General features: G+C 41.4%; 1 protein-coding gene across 1 annotated transcript; it reads left to right on the forward strand.

Moving 5' to 3' along the window:
• Positions 1–10,566: 10,566 nt before the first annotated feature.
• LOC129250247 (uncharacterized) lies at positions 10,567–15,759 on the forward strand. The gene is made up of 2 exons (XM_054889884.1): positions 10,567–14,414; positions 14,460–15,759. Exons 1-2 carry the CDS (start codon positions 10,567–10,569, stop codon positions 15,757–15,759), a joined length of 5,148 nt encoding a protein of 1,715 aa, XP_054745859.1.
• Positions 15,760–16,340: the final 581 nt, after the last annotated feature.

The following is a 16,340-nucleotide window of genomic DNA, read 5'->3' on the forward strand; positions in this document are numbered from 1 at the left end:
GTTGAATATTTTGCAATTTCCCAGACTCCAATGCATAAGCCTTTGGATCGTCTTTGAGAGGAATGGTATTTTTACACCATTAACGAGTTCAATTTCCTCCTTTTCTACAAAATTAATTTTTCATATTTTTTTTTAGCAATTTTTCAACTCCTTTACGATCATCTGATTTTTAGATGATCGAGTTGAATATTTTGCAATTTCCCAGACTCCAATGCATAAACCTGCTCTTGGATCGTCTTTGAGAGGAATGGTATTTTTACACCATTAAGGAGTTCAATTTCCTTTTTTTCTAAAATTTTTTTTTTATATTTTTTTTTTATTATACCTTGTTTTTCCAATTCTTTAATTTGCCAGTTATGTGTGGGACAATTACGTCTGATCCAGTTATTTTGGGTCAGTAACGTCTGAGCCAGTTATTTTGGGTCAGTAACGTCTGAGCCAGTTATGTTTGGGTCAGTAACGTCTGAGCCAGTTATGTTAGGAGGATGGTTCCATGTGTAGAAGTCCACGCAAGTGGGGAAAGTTACTGATCGCCATTCACTTGGGAGTGGCCAGGACGATTCTTCTACATATGGTTCAAGCAGCTCACAACGTCCGGGATTAGCCCACGTATCCTCTGGTTAGCTTCCGAACACCCGTTCGGGAGTGAGCTAACGTGAGAAGGCGAAACATTCCAGGATAGCTGGTTGTGCGCTGGGTTTGGGACCCGCCACTTAAAAATCCCCCCCAATGAAAAGATTAAAAAAGCCTCGGATGAGAAGTGCCTTTACTGATGACGACCCCTGCAAACGAAATAAGGAATATGATTTGAGGGCATGCACCTGGAATGTCCGGTCCCTTAATGGGGAAGGTGCCTCTGCCCGGCTGGTTGATGTCCTCGTGAGAGTAAAGGCTGACATCACTGCCATCCAAGAGATGCGATGGACGGGGCAAGGAAAGAAAACCATAGGGCCTTGCGACGTCTACTACAGCTGCCATGTAAAGGAGCGCAAATTCGGTGTCGGATTTGTTGTGGGAGAGAGACTTCGTCGCCAAGTACTGTCGTTCACTCCGGTGGACGAGCGTCTCGCAACAATCCGCATCAAAGCCAGATTTTTCAACATATCGCTAATTTGCGCCCACGCCTCGACGGAACAGAAGGACGATGCGACCAAAGATTCCTTCTATGAGCGCCTGGAACGTTCCTATGAGCGCTGCCCCCGCCACGACATAAAAATCGTGCTTGGCGACTTCAACGCCAGGGTGGGCAAGGAGGGAATTTTGGGTCCCACAGTCGGAAAATTCAGCCTGCACAACGAAACATCCGGTAACGGACAGAGGCTGATCGACTTCGCCGGGGCCCGAAACATGGTAGTCTGCAGCACCAGATTCCAGCATAAGAAAATACACCAAGCTACCTGGCTGTCTCCTGATCGAAAAACGCGAAACCAGATCGATCATGTTGTGATAGATGGAAGACACGCTTCTAGTGTATTAGATGTACGTACGATCCGAGGACCCAACATCGACTTGGATCATTACCTTGTTGCAGCCAAACTGCGCACCCGCCTCTGTGCAGCAAAAAACGTGCATCTACCTACGCAAAGAATGTTCGACATCGAAAAGCTGCAATCACAACAGACAGCCAGAAGATTCGCCACTCGACTCTCACTCCTGCTCTCCGAAAGCACTGCCCAACAAATCGGCATACGCGAGCAATGGAGCAACATTTCTCGTTCCCTACGTACCGCCGCCGAAGAAGAAATCGGATTCCGGCGAGCCCGAAAAAACAATTGGTACGACGAGGAGTGTCATGCTGCCGCAGAAAGAAAAGATGCCGCCTATAGAGCCACGCTGCGATCGGGCGCAACGCGAGCCATGTGGGATCGCTACAGAGAGCTTAAAAAGGAAGAGAGACGTATTATCCGACAGAAAAAACGAGAGGCCGAAATACGTGAGTGCGAGGAGCTTGAGATGCTGGCCAATAGGAACAACGCCCGAAAATTCTATCAGAAAGTTCGGCGGCTTACAGAAGGTTTTAAGACCGGGGCGTTTTCCTGTAAGAACAAAGACGGCGATCTGGTGACTGACGTACAGAGCAATCTTAAATTATGGAGGGAACACTTCTCGAACCTGTTAAACAGTGACAGCTGCGCATGTCATAGAGAATGTGAAGATCCCGATACCCCAATCGTTGACGACGGAATTGTAGTTCCGTTACCCGATCAGGACGAGGTGAGAATAGCGATAACGCGCCTAAAGAACAACAAAGCCGCGGGCGCCGACGGACTCCCGGCTGAGCTATTCAAACATGGCGGCGAGGAGCTGGTAAGGTGCATGCATCAGCTCCTATGCAAAATATGGTCGGATGAAAGCATGCCTGCCGATTGGAATTTAAGTGTGCTCTGCCCAATCCATAAGAAGGGCGATCCTGCAATTTGTGCCAATTACCGCGGGATTAGTCTTCTAAATATCGCCTATAAGGTTCTAGCGAGCGTATTGTGTGAAAGGCTGAAGCCCACCGTCAACCAACTGATTGGACCTTATCAGTGTGGCTTCAGACCTGGAAAGTCTACCATCGACCAAATATTCTCAATACGCCAAATCTTGGAAAAGACCCACGAAAGGAGAATCGACACACACCATCTTTTCGTCGACTTCAAAGCTGCATTCGACAGTACAGAAAGGAGTTACCTGTATGCCGCTATGTCTGAATTTGGTATCCCCGCAAAACTAATACGGCTATGTAAGATGACGTTGCTCAACACCAGCAGCGCCGTCAGAATTGGGAAGGACCTCTCCGAGCCGTTTGATACCAAACGAGGTTTCAGACAGGGTGACTCACTGTCGTGTGACTTCTTTAACCTGATGTTGGAGAGCATCGTACGAGCCGCAGAACTTAATCGCTCAGGCACAATATTTTATAAGAGCGTACAATTGTTGGCGTATGCCGATGATATCGATATCATCGGCCTTAACAACCGCGCTGTTAGTTCTGCCTTCTCCAAACTGGATAAAGAGGCAAAGCGAATGGGTCTGGTGGTGAACGAGGACAAAACGAAGTACCTCCTGTCTTCAAACAAACAGTCGGCGCACGCGCGTATCGGCACCCACGTCACTGTAGACAGTTATAATTTTGAGGTTGTAAAAGACTTCGTGTATTTGGGAACCAGCATTAACACCTATAACAATGTCAGCCTTGAAATCCAACGTAGAATCTCTCTTGCCAACAAGTGCTACTTTGGACTAAGTAGGCAACTGAGCAGTAAAGTCCTCTCTCGACGAACAAAACTAACACTCTACAAGACTCTCATCATGCCCTAACCTATGGCGCAGAAGCTTGGACGATGACAACATCCGATGAAGCGACGCTTGGAGTGTTCGAGAGAAAGATTCTGCGTAAGATTTTTGGACCTTTGCACGTTGGCAACGGCGAATATCGCAGACGATGGAACGATGAGCTTTACGACGACATAGACATAGCGCAGCGAATAAAGATCCAGCGGCTACGTTGGCTGGGTCATGTCGTCCGAATGAATACAAACACTCCGGCTTTGAAAGTATTCGATGCGGTACCAGCTGGTGGTAGCAGAGGAAGAGGAAGGCCTCCTCTGCGTTGGAAAGATCAGGTGGAGAAGGACTTGGCTTCACTTGGTGTGTCCAATTGGCGCCGGTTAGCACGAGAAAGAAACGACTGGCGCGCTTTATTAAGCTCGGCCAAAATCGCGTAAGCGGTTATCGCGCCAATTAAGAAGAAGAACGTCTGAGCCAGTTATTTTGGGTCAGTAACGCCTGAGCCAGTTATGTTTGGGTCAGTAACCTCTGAGCCAGTTATGTTTGGGTCAGTAACGTCTGAGCCAGTTATGTTTCTTATGGTGCAAGCAAACGTACCTGCCTGAATTATTTTATTCTTTGAATAGGGCAACTTCTTTGTGTTGCCTTCAAATAGATGTAGATATTTTAAGTCTTTCTCCACCTTTTGTCTTAAGGTGGTTCTTTGATATATAGCATTTTGCTGCAATAGTTGCGTTATCGCTACTAAACAAGCCTCCATATTTTGGGCCATTTACTTTTCGAATCAACAAAGGAGTAGAAAAAATATATATTTTATAATTCAATTTTTTTTTTTATTATTATTGATTTGCTTTTACCGAGCTGGCATACGTCACATGCCTGATTATTAGTTTTTGCTTACTTGCTTCGAGAAAATTTCTTAATTGAGCTCTTAGGCTAATAACTTCATAACGTATGATTATTAGTTTTTGCTTACTTGCTTCGAGAAAATTTCTTAATTGAGCTCTTAGGCTAATAACTTCATAACGTATGATTATTAGTTTTTGCTTACTTGCTTCGAGAAAATTTCTTAATTGATTTAACGTGCCCAAGCATTAAGTACGCTTGCTCTATTTTTTTCCTGCACTGGGGCTCTTTCCACAATATTAAACATATTAAACCTGTTTCTATTAGTGCGAAGATTATTGCCCGCAAATCGATTAACCATCCTCCTGAATCTTGTGGCACTAGGATCTACCTCCGTGAGGGTTGGCCACTGAATCAAACTCTTATCTTGGCGTAAGTTACTGTATGTCATTTTTTTTTTTTTTTTTAATTAATTATAACATTTCCTCTTACTTCGTATTTCTTCTATGTTTCATATTTTCTCTTTACATTAACAATTTTTCACAAACAACAAAAAAAAAAAAATTTTTGTTTTTTTTTTCTTCACTGTCGTTTTCAAGTATCATAACTTTTCGCAAAATGTTAAAAAAAATATATGTATCACTAGCTACTTACATAGACTCCTTTCGTCAATGGATGGATCAAAATTTTCAGGATCTCTGCTCTGCTTGGTCTTCACTTATTTGCTGTGGTTTGGTTGATGTTTCCGGAGTGCTCACTGGTACTTGTTGAAATGGTTATTCTGCTGCTGTTATTTTGCTGCTGTTGTTTTGCTGCTGATGTTGCTGCTGTTGTTTTGCTGTTGATGTTGCTGCTGTTGTTTTGCTGCTGATGTTGCTGCTGTTGTTTTGCTGCTGATGCTGCTGTAGTTTTGCTGCTGATGTTGCTGCTGTTGTTTTGCTGCTGATGTTGCTGCTGTAGTTTTGCTGCTGATGTTGCTGCTGTAGTTTTGCTGCTGATGTTGCCTTTGCGTTTGATAGCGATCAAGGAAACAAGCGACCTCTTCGATGACAGAGATATCTGTTGCTGCTGCTTCTTTCACTGCTATTTTATAGTGCAGTTTTTAAATTTTTATGTGTAAATGCTTTCCTTCTTTAAAGATCCCTTAATAAGCAACCACCGTAGCCGAATGGGGTGGTGCCATCCGTATCGCGACTGCGCCAGTTATGGTTTCTCCGAGGCTAGTTATGCTGGCTACCGACTGCGCCAGTTATGGTTTCTATAGACTGCCCAGTTATGGTTTCCGTCTATTTTTTGAAACCTCGAGTTGCGGCCATAACCCCTTTTAATATCCTCCCTCTAATGACCAATACTTTTGATTAAGTTTATGGAAACTTTTATTACAATTTTAGATTACGGAGTTTCTGCGACTTTTGCCAGTCGCCCTTCGCGGTTCAGCCACAACTGGCTTTTCTTAGATCTTTAGGTCTTAAATATAGCCTTAGTATATACATATTTAGATTGTAAATATGTGTGTTTGTGATGCTACTCAGCACCATCCAAATAGTCTACTTTTTGTTTAGACTTGCAGCAATTGTTTTACTGTGTCCTCTTATTTCACTCAAGTATGTTTTGCATACTTGAGTGTTGACACCAGTATGTTTGTTATCTGCATATACGTATGACTTCACGTCATTCGTATATGCAATGAACGGATTATACTTAAGCATATACATACATATGTATATTTATATTTCTAACTCTAAAGTGCTGAGTGGCATTCCTAAGGTTCATTTTACAATCATAAATTTCTATTGGAATATGATTGTTTTCTTTTTCACTAATACTCATTTTACAATTAAAATATGGTTCTTTTCTTTTTGATAATTTTATGTGTGGGAGCGGGGCCATTCCACATAACTCGCGTGATGGTGATTCTGCGATTTCTTTCAGAATTCGCGAGGCGTCCCTCTGCCATTTTGCTATTAGAGTGGATTGCGCAGCATGTATAATAACTGTATCTTCTACCATGGAACGGACTTCTTCCGTTTTCCTACGTTTACTTCGCTCACTACACTTTTCGAATGATTTCAATGGACGGTCAGGGCGAAACTGTGACTTATTTGGAATTTCGATTGTTCCATTTAACCAAGACTGGATAACTTTTAGAAAAGCGTTCTCCTTTCTTCTGGCTTTAGTCCACCTTTCCTTAAGCTGTGCTTTAAAATAAGAAAAGCTTTTCTTAAATGTTTGCACATATTCAGCTGAATATGCATGACAAGACAGCAGGTTATCTTCTAAGAAATCTAATTTTTCCTCCAAAGATGTCAAATTCGTCCCTTGCATTTAATTGTAGAGATATTGTCGAGTTACTTGTCTAGTGCCTGATGAGCTGGCAATACCTAGGATAAACAAAATTGGCTTAGAAATCAAAACAAATGCAATAATTTTTATATTGACTTTAGACAAGCATGTATCAAACCCTTTATATGACCCTCTATCTGCAAGTATCTGCAGCTAACTTTTATGCACGTGGCGAGCTAATTGCACCAGGTATCATGTTCAACACTAACTTTCACTTGGACGGACTTGAAAATGTACCAAACCGGGGTTTCAACCAAAAAACACAAAAAAACAAAAATAAATGATACCCTAATTGAAATAGGCACGACTTATCCATTTATAACTATTAAAATCGCAAACACCATTGACAAATGATAATATTCACCTGAAATATCATAATCCATCACGATTACTCAGGTCGGTAACTTAAATCCCTAAATATTCACGTTAAAACATACGATTTTACAGCGGTTAAACAAAAACGATAACATGCGTTTCAGAAATAGCTATGTTTTGATTAACTGACAGCTAATGCAAAGTATGGGATTGACCGTAGGAAGTTGAATTATTGTTCCTCGGTCTATTTTCAAGTTATGGGAGTGCTTTTTTTGTAGTTGTGAAAACTTTCTGAAATCTAATTATGGCCGCCTAAATAGCTTAAATCTACCTATGTGCGCAGGGTAAGAACATAGAAGGTGTTCCAGCGTTTCCAAGCAACAATAAATGTTTAGGTTAAGTTAGGTTAACCTGACTGACCCATCACATAGACCTATTGGACCTTAGTGTTACTAGAAGGGACTACACCTTTACGTATCTTTGTAGTAGATATCTTTTAATACGTCTGCGTCTTTTGCGAATCTACGTAAAATCTGAAGCTCTAACCACGAGAGGCATTTTAACTTCTCATATTGTAAAGCTCCCAAGCATTTTAATCTGGTTCTTGCTAACGCATGACAAGAACATAGAAGGTGTTCCAACGTTTTCCCCTTTTCCAATTCATTGCAAAATCTGCAGTTATCGTTGTTTGTAATTCCTATCTTATATGCGTGCACCGCTAGCAAATTGTGACCTGTCAGTATACCTACGATAGTTCTGCTTTCTTTTCTAGACAGAGCTAGTAGGAATCGGACGTATTTATTTACTTTCTATGTACACATGATTTTCGCGGGTTTGCAATTGGCTAGATTGTTCCTCCTTCTATCTATCCGTATTTTAATGTCCGCAACGACGTCATTGCATATCATATTTAAAGGTTTTAGTATGTAGTTTTTTTTGTTGAAATGGTGTGTAAACAGCGCTCTTGCCAATCTCATCTACAATTTCGTTTCTTACAATGCTCTTATGTCTGGGCACCCAATAGATGTGCAGCCATCTGTCTGGGGCTAGACTTTTTATGGCTTCCCTGCTTTTTAGAAAATTTTTAGATGAAAATTCATATGAGTTTATTCTTTTATCACCGCTTGCCTGTCAATGTATATATTTGTAAATAAAGAAATAAAAGAAATATATTGAAATAATTGCGAATCCGAGTATCATCGTCCGACCTTCTGTGTTAAATATCATACTTCTCTTCCACAGCCCGCCCTTTGCTCCTTTAGTTCACCCACATTATAACAGAAGGCGAAAATAATATACTAATTAAAAGAAGAACGATAATGGAACAATAGGAATAAGAAGAATAATATACTACGAAATAGTTCAAGCCACACCCAACCCCAACGCCGACTTGTTAAATACAACAGAGAAGACTATTAGACCAGAACAAAAGGGATAGTCGTCAGACTTAGACAAAATCCCGGTCCTAGTCTACCGCCTCCGAGAATTTAACGGGAACCCAGGAAAATTTAGCTCTTCGAGAAGGAGTGTTAAACGAGTGTTAAAGATGAAGAAGTCCCTAAGAGGTATCCCAAAATATTTTGGGATACTGTCCGTAGTCCGAAATAAATTATCGCCTTGGTGTCGTATAACACTCCCTTAGATTGGAATGCGACATCTAAATGCCTTGCGCCAAACTATGCAAATGTGAATTAACATCTCTAGTCCAAGAAAATCAATCACTCATTCTTAATAAATTGAGCAGTCTAGAAACAAGCCAAGAATCTCTTGCACTGCTTACCCAGACCTACAGTCTAAAAGAGTTGGATACACTTATACGGGGCCTTATGGGTGACTAAGCTTCTCAGGCTTCTAAGAATGAAAGAACTCAAAGATCTCCCTCAGACACTGAACTTGTGTCTTCAATTGGAGGACTAAGTTGCCCGTAGCAGCAATGTTATGCCTTCACTCGACAAAGCGCAATTCGACGGCCAAATTCTATAAATCCACCTCAACTCCCACTAAGCAGACCATTTTAATTTCAACTAGTGTACTTGTTTTTTAATTATGTATTTTTGTACAGATTTCGTACATGAATTGTCTTAACCTATATTAAATAAACATTATAAATAAATTTAGCAAGAATATAAGACACAATGTCCCAGGTTGAGCTCTCAGCATCTGTGACTAACGTGTGTTGTATACTTTTGTGATAATAAATAGTTATAACTAAAAAAGTTTGCACAAGATAAAAACAGACGATACAAATTTAAAAAACTTTATGTATTATATTGTATTACTCCTTTTTCTACCAAAATTTTTGGCATTTAATGTCTTCTAAAGCTTGTAAATTTTTGAAAGGTATATACATATCGAGGTTTAGAGGGTTTGATTGATTTAGCTGTACCACTGAGGCATAATATCGGCAGAGTCTCATCATTTTGGATCAATTTGTTTTTGTCAAGACAGATAAAGGACTCTGGCAGGATAAATCCAAGTTCCAGATAGTTTTTTTATGAACTCTTGGTTAGTGTAGTGACCCATTTATGAGATTGTTTGTGATAAATTGTGGTTTCTTATGAGATTAATCATGTAATTACTTATTTTGTGAACTTTGGATATTTTATAGAGGTTACTATTAGAATAATAATTTGTGTAATCACTTTGTGGTGTTCTGTATAGCGAGGTGCACACTCTGAGACATTTGCGTTAAAAAATTCGAATTTATAGGATGGATATATGTTGAACCATGCCAGTAAATGGACAGTACCTAATAGTACGTTCACATATAAGTAGATGATCTACTTTTTCGTGCTTAATTCCCAATCCGTTATTAAACAGCGAGATTTCCCATACAAAACGTCTCTCCCAAAATCTGAAATTATAATATAAAATAATCCTAGATAATAACTACGCTGTTTGACACACAAACCTGTGTTTTTTGTGTAATAGATCATTATTTTTACGTGTGTAAAGGAAAACGTCAAAGTAAAAACTAAATAAAATGTATACCGGCAAAGAAAACAGGTTTGTAGACATAATTCTAATAAAATGATTATTAGGTATTATTAACTGTTGAGTTCAATTTAATATTAGATAAAATACTTTATTGTTTTTCAACTTTTGTTAAATTGTTTATAATTTTCTGTGAGTTAAGTAGGTTTTGTTTGTAAAGAAATGTGTATAAATACGGAACATTTTTGTAAAATATATTGAGTAAAAATTGTAACTTTGTCAATTGAAGCAGCAAGTTTCATTATTTTGGGCAATTGTTGGATACAGGACTCTCCCCGCAGCATTAAGGATAGAGGACTCTCCCCGCAGTGGATTTTTAGCCGCATACAAGATCCTTCCCGCATCGTTTAGCCGCATACAAGATCCTTCCCGCATCGTTTTCTTCCTGCAACGTTATTGATCCTTCCCGCATCGGTTTCTTCCTGCAACGTTATTGGTCCTTCCCGCATCGATTTCTTCTTGCAACGTTACTGGTTCTTCCCGCATCAATTTCTTCCTGCAACATTATTGGTTCTTCCCGCAACAGAATTGTAGCCGCACACAGGATTCTCCCCGCAACATTTTTGAACAGGATTCTCCCCGCAACATTTTTGGTCCTTCGAGCCGGATATAGTCACTCCGCTTGCCTTTTGCATATACGCATTCGCTTGTGTACATACATACGCGTAGCAAAAGGCGCAACGATTATTAAGAAAATTATTTTTGTGCATTGTGTGTACGTTTGTGCAGCCGTTCCTGCATTTAACATCGCGAAAATTCTAAAAACCCGTCGTTTGCTTTTCTGTCATATTAAAAATGTCGAATTCCACTAAAACGCGCGATTCCGCTCTCAATGCCATTAAACGGTATATGGCAAAAAGTATTGATGAGGCATTCACTATGGATGCAGAAAATATTGCAAGCTATCTTCAGTTATTGAGTGAACAGTGGGTTCGTTTTAACGTTGCTCAAGACGCTGTAGAAATTACGTGTGGTGCCGATGTTATTGAAATTGAAGAAAATGTGCGTATCCAAGCCGAAACTTGGTACTCTACAGCTTCAGCTAACTTTAGCCGCGTGAAAAATTGTCGTACTAATTCGCAAGATAGATCCACAAAGGCATCTGTGTCCACGGTTATACGTTTACCGAAAATGGAGTTGCCCACATTCTCCGGTGACTCTACAGAATGGATTGGTTTTTTCGACGCGTTTTCTTCGTTAGTTGATAATAACTCTGCTTTAACAGATGGACAAAAGTTGCACTATCTCCGAAGCTGCTTGAAAGGTGACGCGTTGAAAATTATCAGTGGTTTTAAAATATGTGACGCAAATTACGTTGAAGCTTGGGGTCTATTAACATCGCGGTATAAGGTTATTCGTGTAATTGTGGAATCTCATCTTCGCGCGTTGGCTGAAATTAAAAGAGCTACGCATGACAATGCTGACGCAATCAAAGGTGTAATTGATGCGTTCCAACAGCATATTCGCGAGCTTAAAGCGTTGGGTCGTCCGATTGAGTTTTGGGATGATTGGTTGGTACATGAGGTCGTCAGTAAGTTGGCATTCGAAACGCGTAAGCAGTGGGAGTTATCGCTCGTTAGTGATGATCCTCCATCTTTTGAGCAACTAATAACATTTTTAGAGATAAGATGCCGATCGTTATCGATGTTTTCGTCGTCAACAACATCAGTACCAATTAAGGTTAAAACTGCATCATCAAGCAAGTCGACAAATGTGTTCCACACGGTATCAAAACAAAGTAACGTGTGTGCATATTGTAGTGGACCTCATAAAATTTACAGTTGTGAAAAATTTCGTGAATTGGACTTGTCTACAAAATCACAGTTCGTGAAGCAAGGACACATATGCTTCAACTGCTTAAGTTCAGGTCACTATAAAGACCGTTGTAACAGTGCTTCCACTTGCCGCATGTGTAAACAACGTCATCACACTCTGTTGCACGGTGCTTTGCAGTCAACGACCGTTACCGCAGTGAACAATTACGCGACGCATTCGTTATGTGCTGCTGACGCCACATCAAAGGTAAGCGCAAAAACTTGTGAATTTCCAGCAAGCGTCGACGTTCCACGCGTTTCTTCATGCTTGAACTCGAGCTCCAATCCACCCATAGCTGTAGAAAGAGTTGTGCTGTTATCCACCGCATTAGTGAAGGTACGCGACTGTTCTGGTAATTGGCAGCCCGCACGTGCACTTTTCGATTCTGGATCACATGCTTCCTTTGTAACCGAAGCGTGTGTGCAACGCTTAGGCCTGCCGCGATCAACATCTGAAGTAAACATTACTGGAATTGGGTCAGCGCAAGGAGGACGAGCTAGAGGTGAAGTATCACTTTCTCTTTCTTCTTTCTCTACAAATCAATGCTTTACTGTCAAAACGTTAATTCTGTCTAAAATTACAAGCGACTTGCCAACACAGACTATAGCTACTTCATCGTGGCCACATATCCGAGGTTTGTTTTTAGCCGATCCCCATTTTATGAAGCCTGGACGGGTCGATATATTGATTGGAATGGACGCTATGGATCAACTGATCTGTACAGAACTTCGTAAGGGTCCATCTGGGGCTCCTATGGCTCAACTGACGGTCTTTGGGTGGACTCTGTTTGGAAGCGTGAATGGATCTGAGCCTGATATGCCACGCTTACAGTCGTTACATTGCGATGTTCATTTGGATCGAGCATTGAACAAGTTATGGGAGTTAGAGGAAGCTCCGCAAAAAACGTATCTTACGCATGAGGAGCGTTACTGTGAAGACCATTTTGAAACAACGCATCGAAGGGAACCTAATGGACGGTTTGTCGTCGAATTGCCGCTGAAGCCCGATGTAGCTCTGGGAGAGTCGCGAAACTTTGCTATCCGGAATTTGTTACGACTTGAAAGAAGACTCGCTTGTGATTCCGATCTTCGTTTACGCTACAATGAATTCATGAATGAACTCATTGATATGAAACATATGCAGGTCACGTCAGAGACTATGAATCCAACGTATTATATGCCTCATCATCCTGTTTTAAAGGAAAGTAGTACCACGACCAAATTGAGGGTTGTATTTAACGCGTCCGCAAAATCAACTTCCGGAAATTCGCTGAATGACGCATTATTTATAGGACCCCAATTGCAGGAAGATTTATACTCCATCTTACTTCGCTTTAGAACACACCGCTATGCTGTAACAGCAGATGTCGCCAAAATGTATCGTCAAATCTGCGTATCCTTAAAACACGCCGATTTGCAACGCATCGTATGGCGTAGCCACCCATCCCTGCCTATCCAAGATTTTCGCATGGTTCGCGTAACGTACGGAGTGGCAGCTGCATCTCATCTAGCTGTCCGATCACTTCAACAGACGGCAAGAGATTCGTCGAATGATTGTGCTAGGGCTGTTAGTGTTATTCTCAAGGATTTTTACATGGATGATCTACTTACTGGTGCATCTAGTAAAGAAGAACTTCGATTGTTGCAGCAAAATATTTCCGAAATATTGAGGGAAGGGGGGTTTGAACTTCGTAAGTGGGCATCGAACTGCGCTGAGCTAATCGCAAGCATTTCTAATGCATCAATGAACATATCACATTATATTGTCGACGATAAGGATGTTCACGCTTTAGGTCTTATCTGGAACACAGAAGGAGACTATCTCACGTTTGCTATTAACTTGAGGGAACCGCCAGTTAAGTTGACCAAGCGCATGTTTCTATCAGATGCAAGTACGCTCTTCGATCCTCTGGGCCTGCTTGCTCCCGCTACTATAAATTCAAAAATTTGGTTTCAAGACATATGGCGCACTAAGGTAGGTTGGGATGATATCATTCCTGAGTCTATCGCAACGAAGTGGTTGGAGCATCGCATAGAACTCAAGAAACTGGCACATTTGAAGGTGAAACGTTGGTTTGGTACTGAAGTAACTGGGTCATTTACGCAATTGCACGTATTCGCAGACGCGTCCGAGCGGGCTTACGCCGCCGTTTTGTATGCACGAACAACACAAAGCGACGGTAGCATTATTGTGTCATTAATTTCGTCGAAAACCAAGGTAGCTCCGCTTAAGCCGACAACGTTGCCACGTCTTGAATTATGCGCCGCTCATCTTGCTGCTAAACTAGTGCGAAGCGTGCTGCACTGCTGGTCTGATCTCCGTTATCCGCTTTTCGCTTGGACTGACTCTACTATAACATTGGCATGGTTACAAGCTCACCCCAGCAGATGGGTGACATTTATAGCCAACCGCGTCGCTGATATTCAAGAAGTTTTGCCTCCCGAATGTTGGAACCACGTTCGTTCTGAACAGAATCCTGCAGATTGTGCTTCAAGAGGTATAACTCCCTCCGAATTATTACGTCATCAATTGTGGTGGGCTGGTCCTATTTTCCTGAAAAGCACTGAACAATTGTGGAAGCAGAAAAAATCTAAAGAGCACACTACAGAGCTGGGCATACGAAAGAGTATTCGTGCCCATGTGATTAATTCTACAGATCATTGGTCCGTGATGACAAAATACTCATCGTATTCTAAGCTGCGTCGAGTTATTTCCTATGTTTTACGTTTTTTGACTAACATTCGGGCTAACAGACGGCTTAATGTTATAAAGCGTTTTGGTACACCGAGTTGCCAAGAGTTATTTGAAGCTGAACTTCGCCTAATAAGGTATACGCAACAGTTTTATTTTTCTAATGAAATTTCTCTTTGCAGCGCTAAAAGACCAATCCCACTTCGCAGTAGTCTTTTGCGTCTGCAGCCCTTTCTGGATGGGACTTGTGTTCTACGTGTTGGAGGAAGAATAAAAAACGATGAAATCGCTCCAGATGTTAGGCATCCCATTATCTTGCCTAAGAATTGTCCGCTTGCTAAGTTAATAATCTGCGAAATACACAAGGTCACTTTGCACGCTGGGCCCCGCATTATGCAAACTGTCTTACAACGTCGTTATTGGGTTATCGGCGCTCGTAGCTTGATCCGTAATATATACCATAAGTGCGTGAAATGCACTTATTTGAACCGCAATCTTACCACACAAGTCATGGGTGATCTACCTGTCATTCGTACAACCTACGCCCGTTGTTTTACTCACACTGCTGTTGACTTCGCTGGACCTTACCTCTACAAATTCACCCAAGGAAGAGGAGCTAAGGCTACCAAAGGCTACATTTGTTCGTTTATTTGTATGTGCACTGGTGCGATGCATCTCGAATTTGTTGGTGACCTGTCAACACCAGCTTTCCTAAATGCGTTTAAAAGGTTCACCAATCGTCGAGGATTTTGTAAGGTCATGGCATCAGATAACGGTACAAATTTCGTTGGAGCCGAGAAGGAGTTGCGTATTGCATTTCAACAGTGCATGGCTGATATTAAACTTCGCTCTTTCTTTGCGGACTCGAATATCGAATGGCGATTTAATCCACCGGCTGCACCCCATATGGGAGGTTACTGGGAGATCGGAGTCAAACGTGTTAAGTATCATTTAAAACGCGTATTAGGAGAAGTTCCACTATCATACGAAGAGTTCAACACACTTTTGACTGAAATAGAAGCTTGCGTAAACTCTCGTCCACTCTGTGACAACTCTGAAGCTGCTGGTGACTTAGAAGTTTTAACTCCCGGACATTTCATAGTCGGTGAACCGCTGAAGTCAATACCGGAACCTGAGGGTCAAGGGTTTCGTGGAAATCTTCGACAGCGATGGCAAGCAATTTCTGCCATGAGACAACATTTCTGGCGTCGTTGGAGAGACGAGTACCTCGTGAGCTTACAACGTCGCACTAAATGGTTTCGTTCTTCACGCAACATTGAAGAAGGGGATGTGGTTGCTGTATTCAACGAGCCTAATCCTCCGACGAAGTGGACGATTGCACGAGTGATCAAATGCCATCATGGCACCGATGGACGCGTAAGAGTAGTTACGTTGAAAACACCGCATGGCGAATTGGTTCGCCCTATAGTCAAACTTTGCCTTTTGCCAACGAGAGGAGATTTATTTCATGAAGAAAACTAATAACTTATCGTAAATGTTTTTCAAGGCTTTTCATTTTCTTTTTAATATTTTGTTTTGAACTTATTCAGATAGTTCAAGGGCGGCGGTATGTTGAGTTCAATTTAATATTAGATAAAATACTTTATTGTTTTTCAACTTTTGTTAAATTGTTTATAATTTTCTGTGAGTTAAGTAGGTTTTGTTTGTAAAGAAATGTGTATAAATACGGAACATTTTTGTAAAATATATTGAGTAAAAATTGTAACTTTGTCAATTGAAGCAGCAAGTTTCATTATTTTGGGCAATTGTTGGATACAGGACTCTCCCCGCAGCATTAAGGATAGAGGACTCTCCCCGCAGTGGATTTTTAGCCGCATACAAGATCCTTCCCGCATCGTTTAGCCGCATACAAGATCCTTCCCGCATCGTTTTCTTCCTGCAACGTTATTGATCCTTCCCGCATCGGTTTCTTCCTGCAACGTTATTGGTCCTTCCCGCATCGATTTCTTCCTGCAACGTTACTGGTTCTTCCCGCATCAATTTCTTCCTGCAACATTATTGGTTCTTCCCGCAACAGAATTGTAGCCGCACACAGGATTCTC

The sequence above is a fragment of the Anastrepha obliqua genome, chromosome 6 (genome assembly GCF_027943255.1).
Source record: "Anastrepha obliqua isolate idAnaObli1 chromosome 6, idAnaObli1_1.0, whole genome shotgun sequence".
NCBI lineage: Eukaryota > Metazoa > Arthropoda > Insecta > Diptera > Tephritidae > Anastrepha > Anastrepha obliqua.

Excerpts from the sequence above, each read along its gene's own strand:
- LOC129250247 (XM_054889884.1), top strand. The coding sequence starts at position 10,567 with ATGTCGAATTCCACTAAAACGCGCGATTCCGCTCTCAATGCCATTAAA. Across the intron at positions 14,415-14,459 it reads GCTGAACTTCGCCTAATAAG|CGCTAAAAGACCAATCCCAC; the intron begins GTATACGCAACA and ends TTCTCTTTGCAG.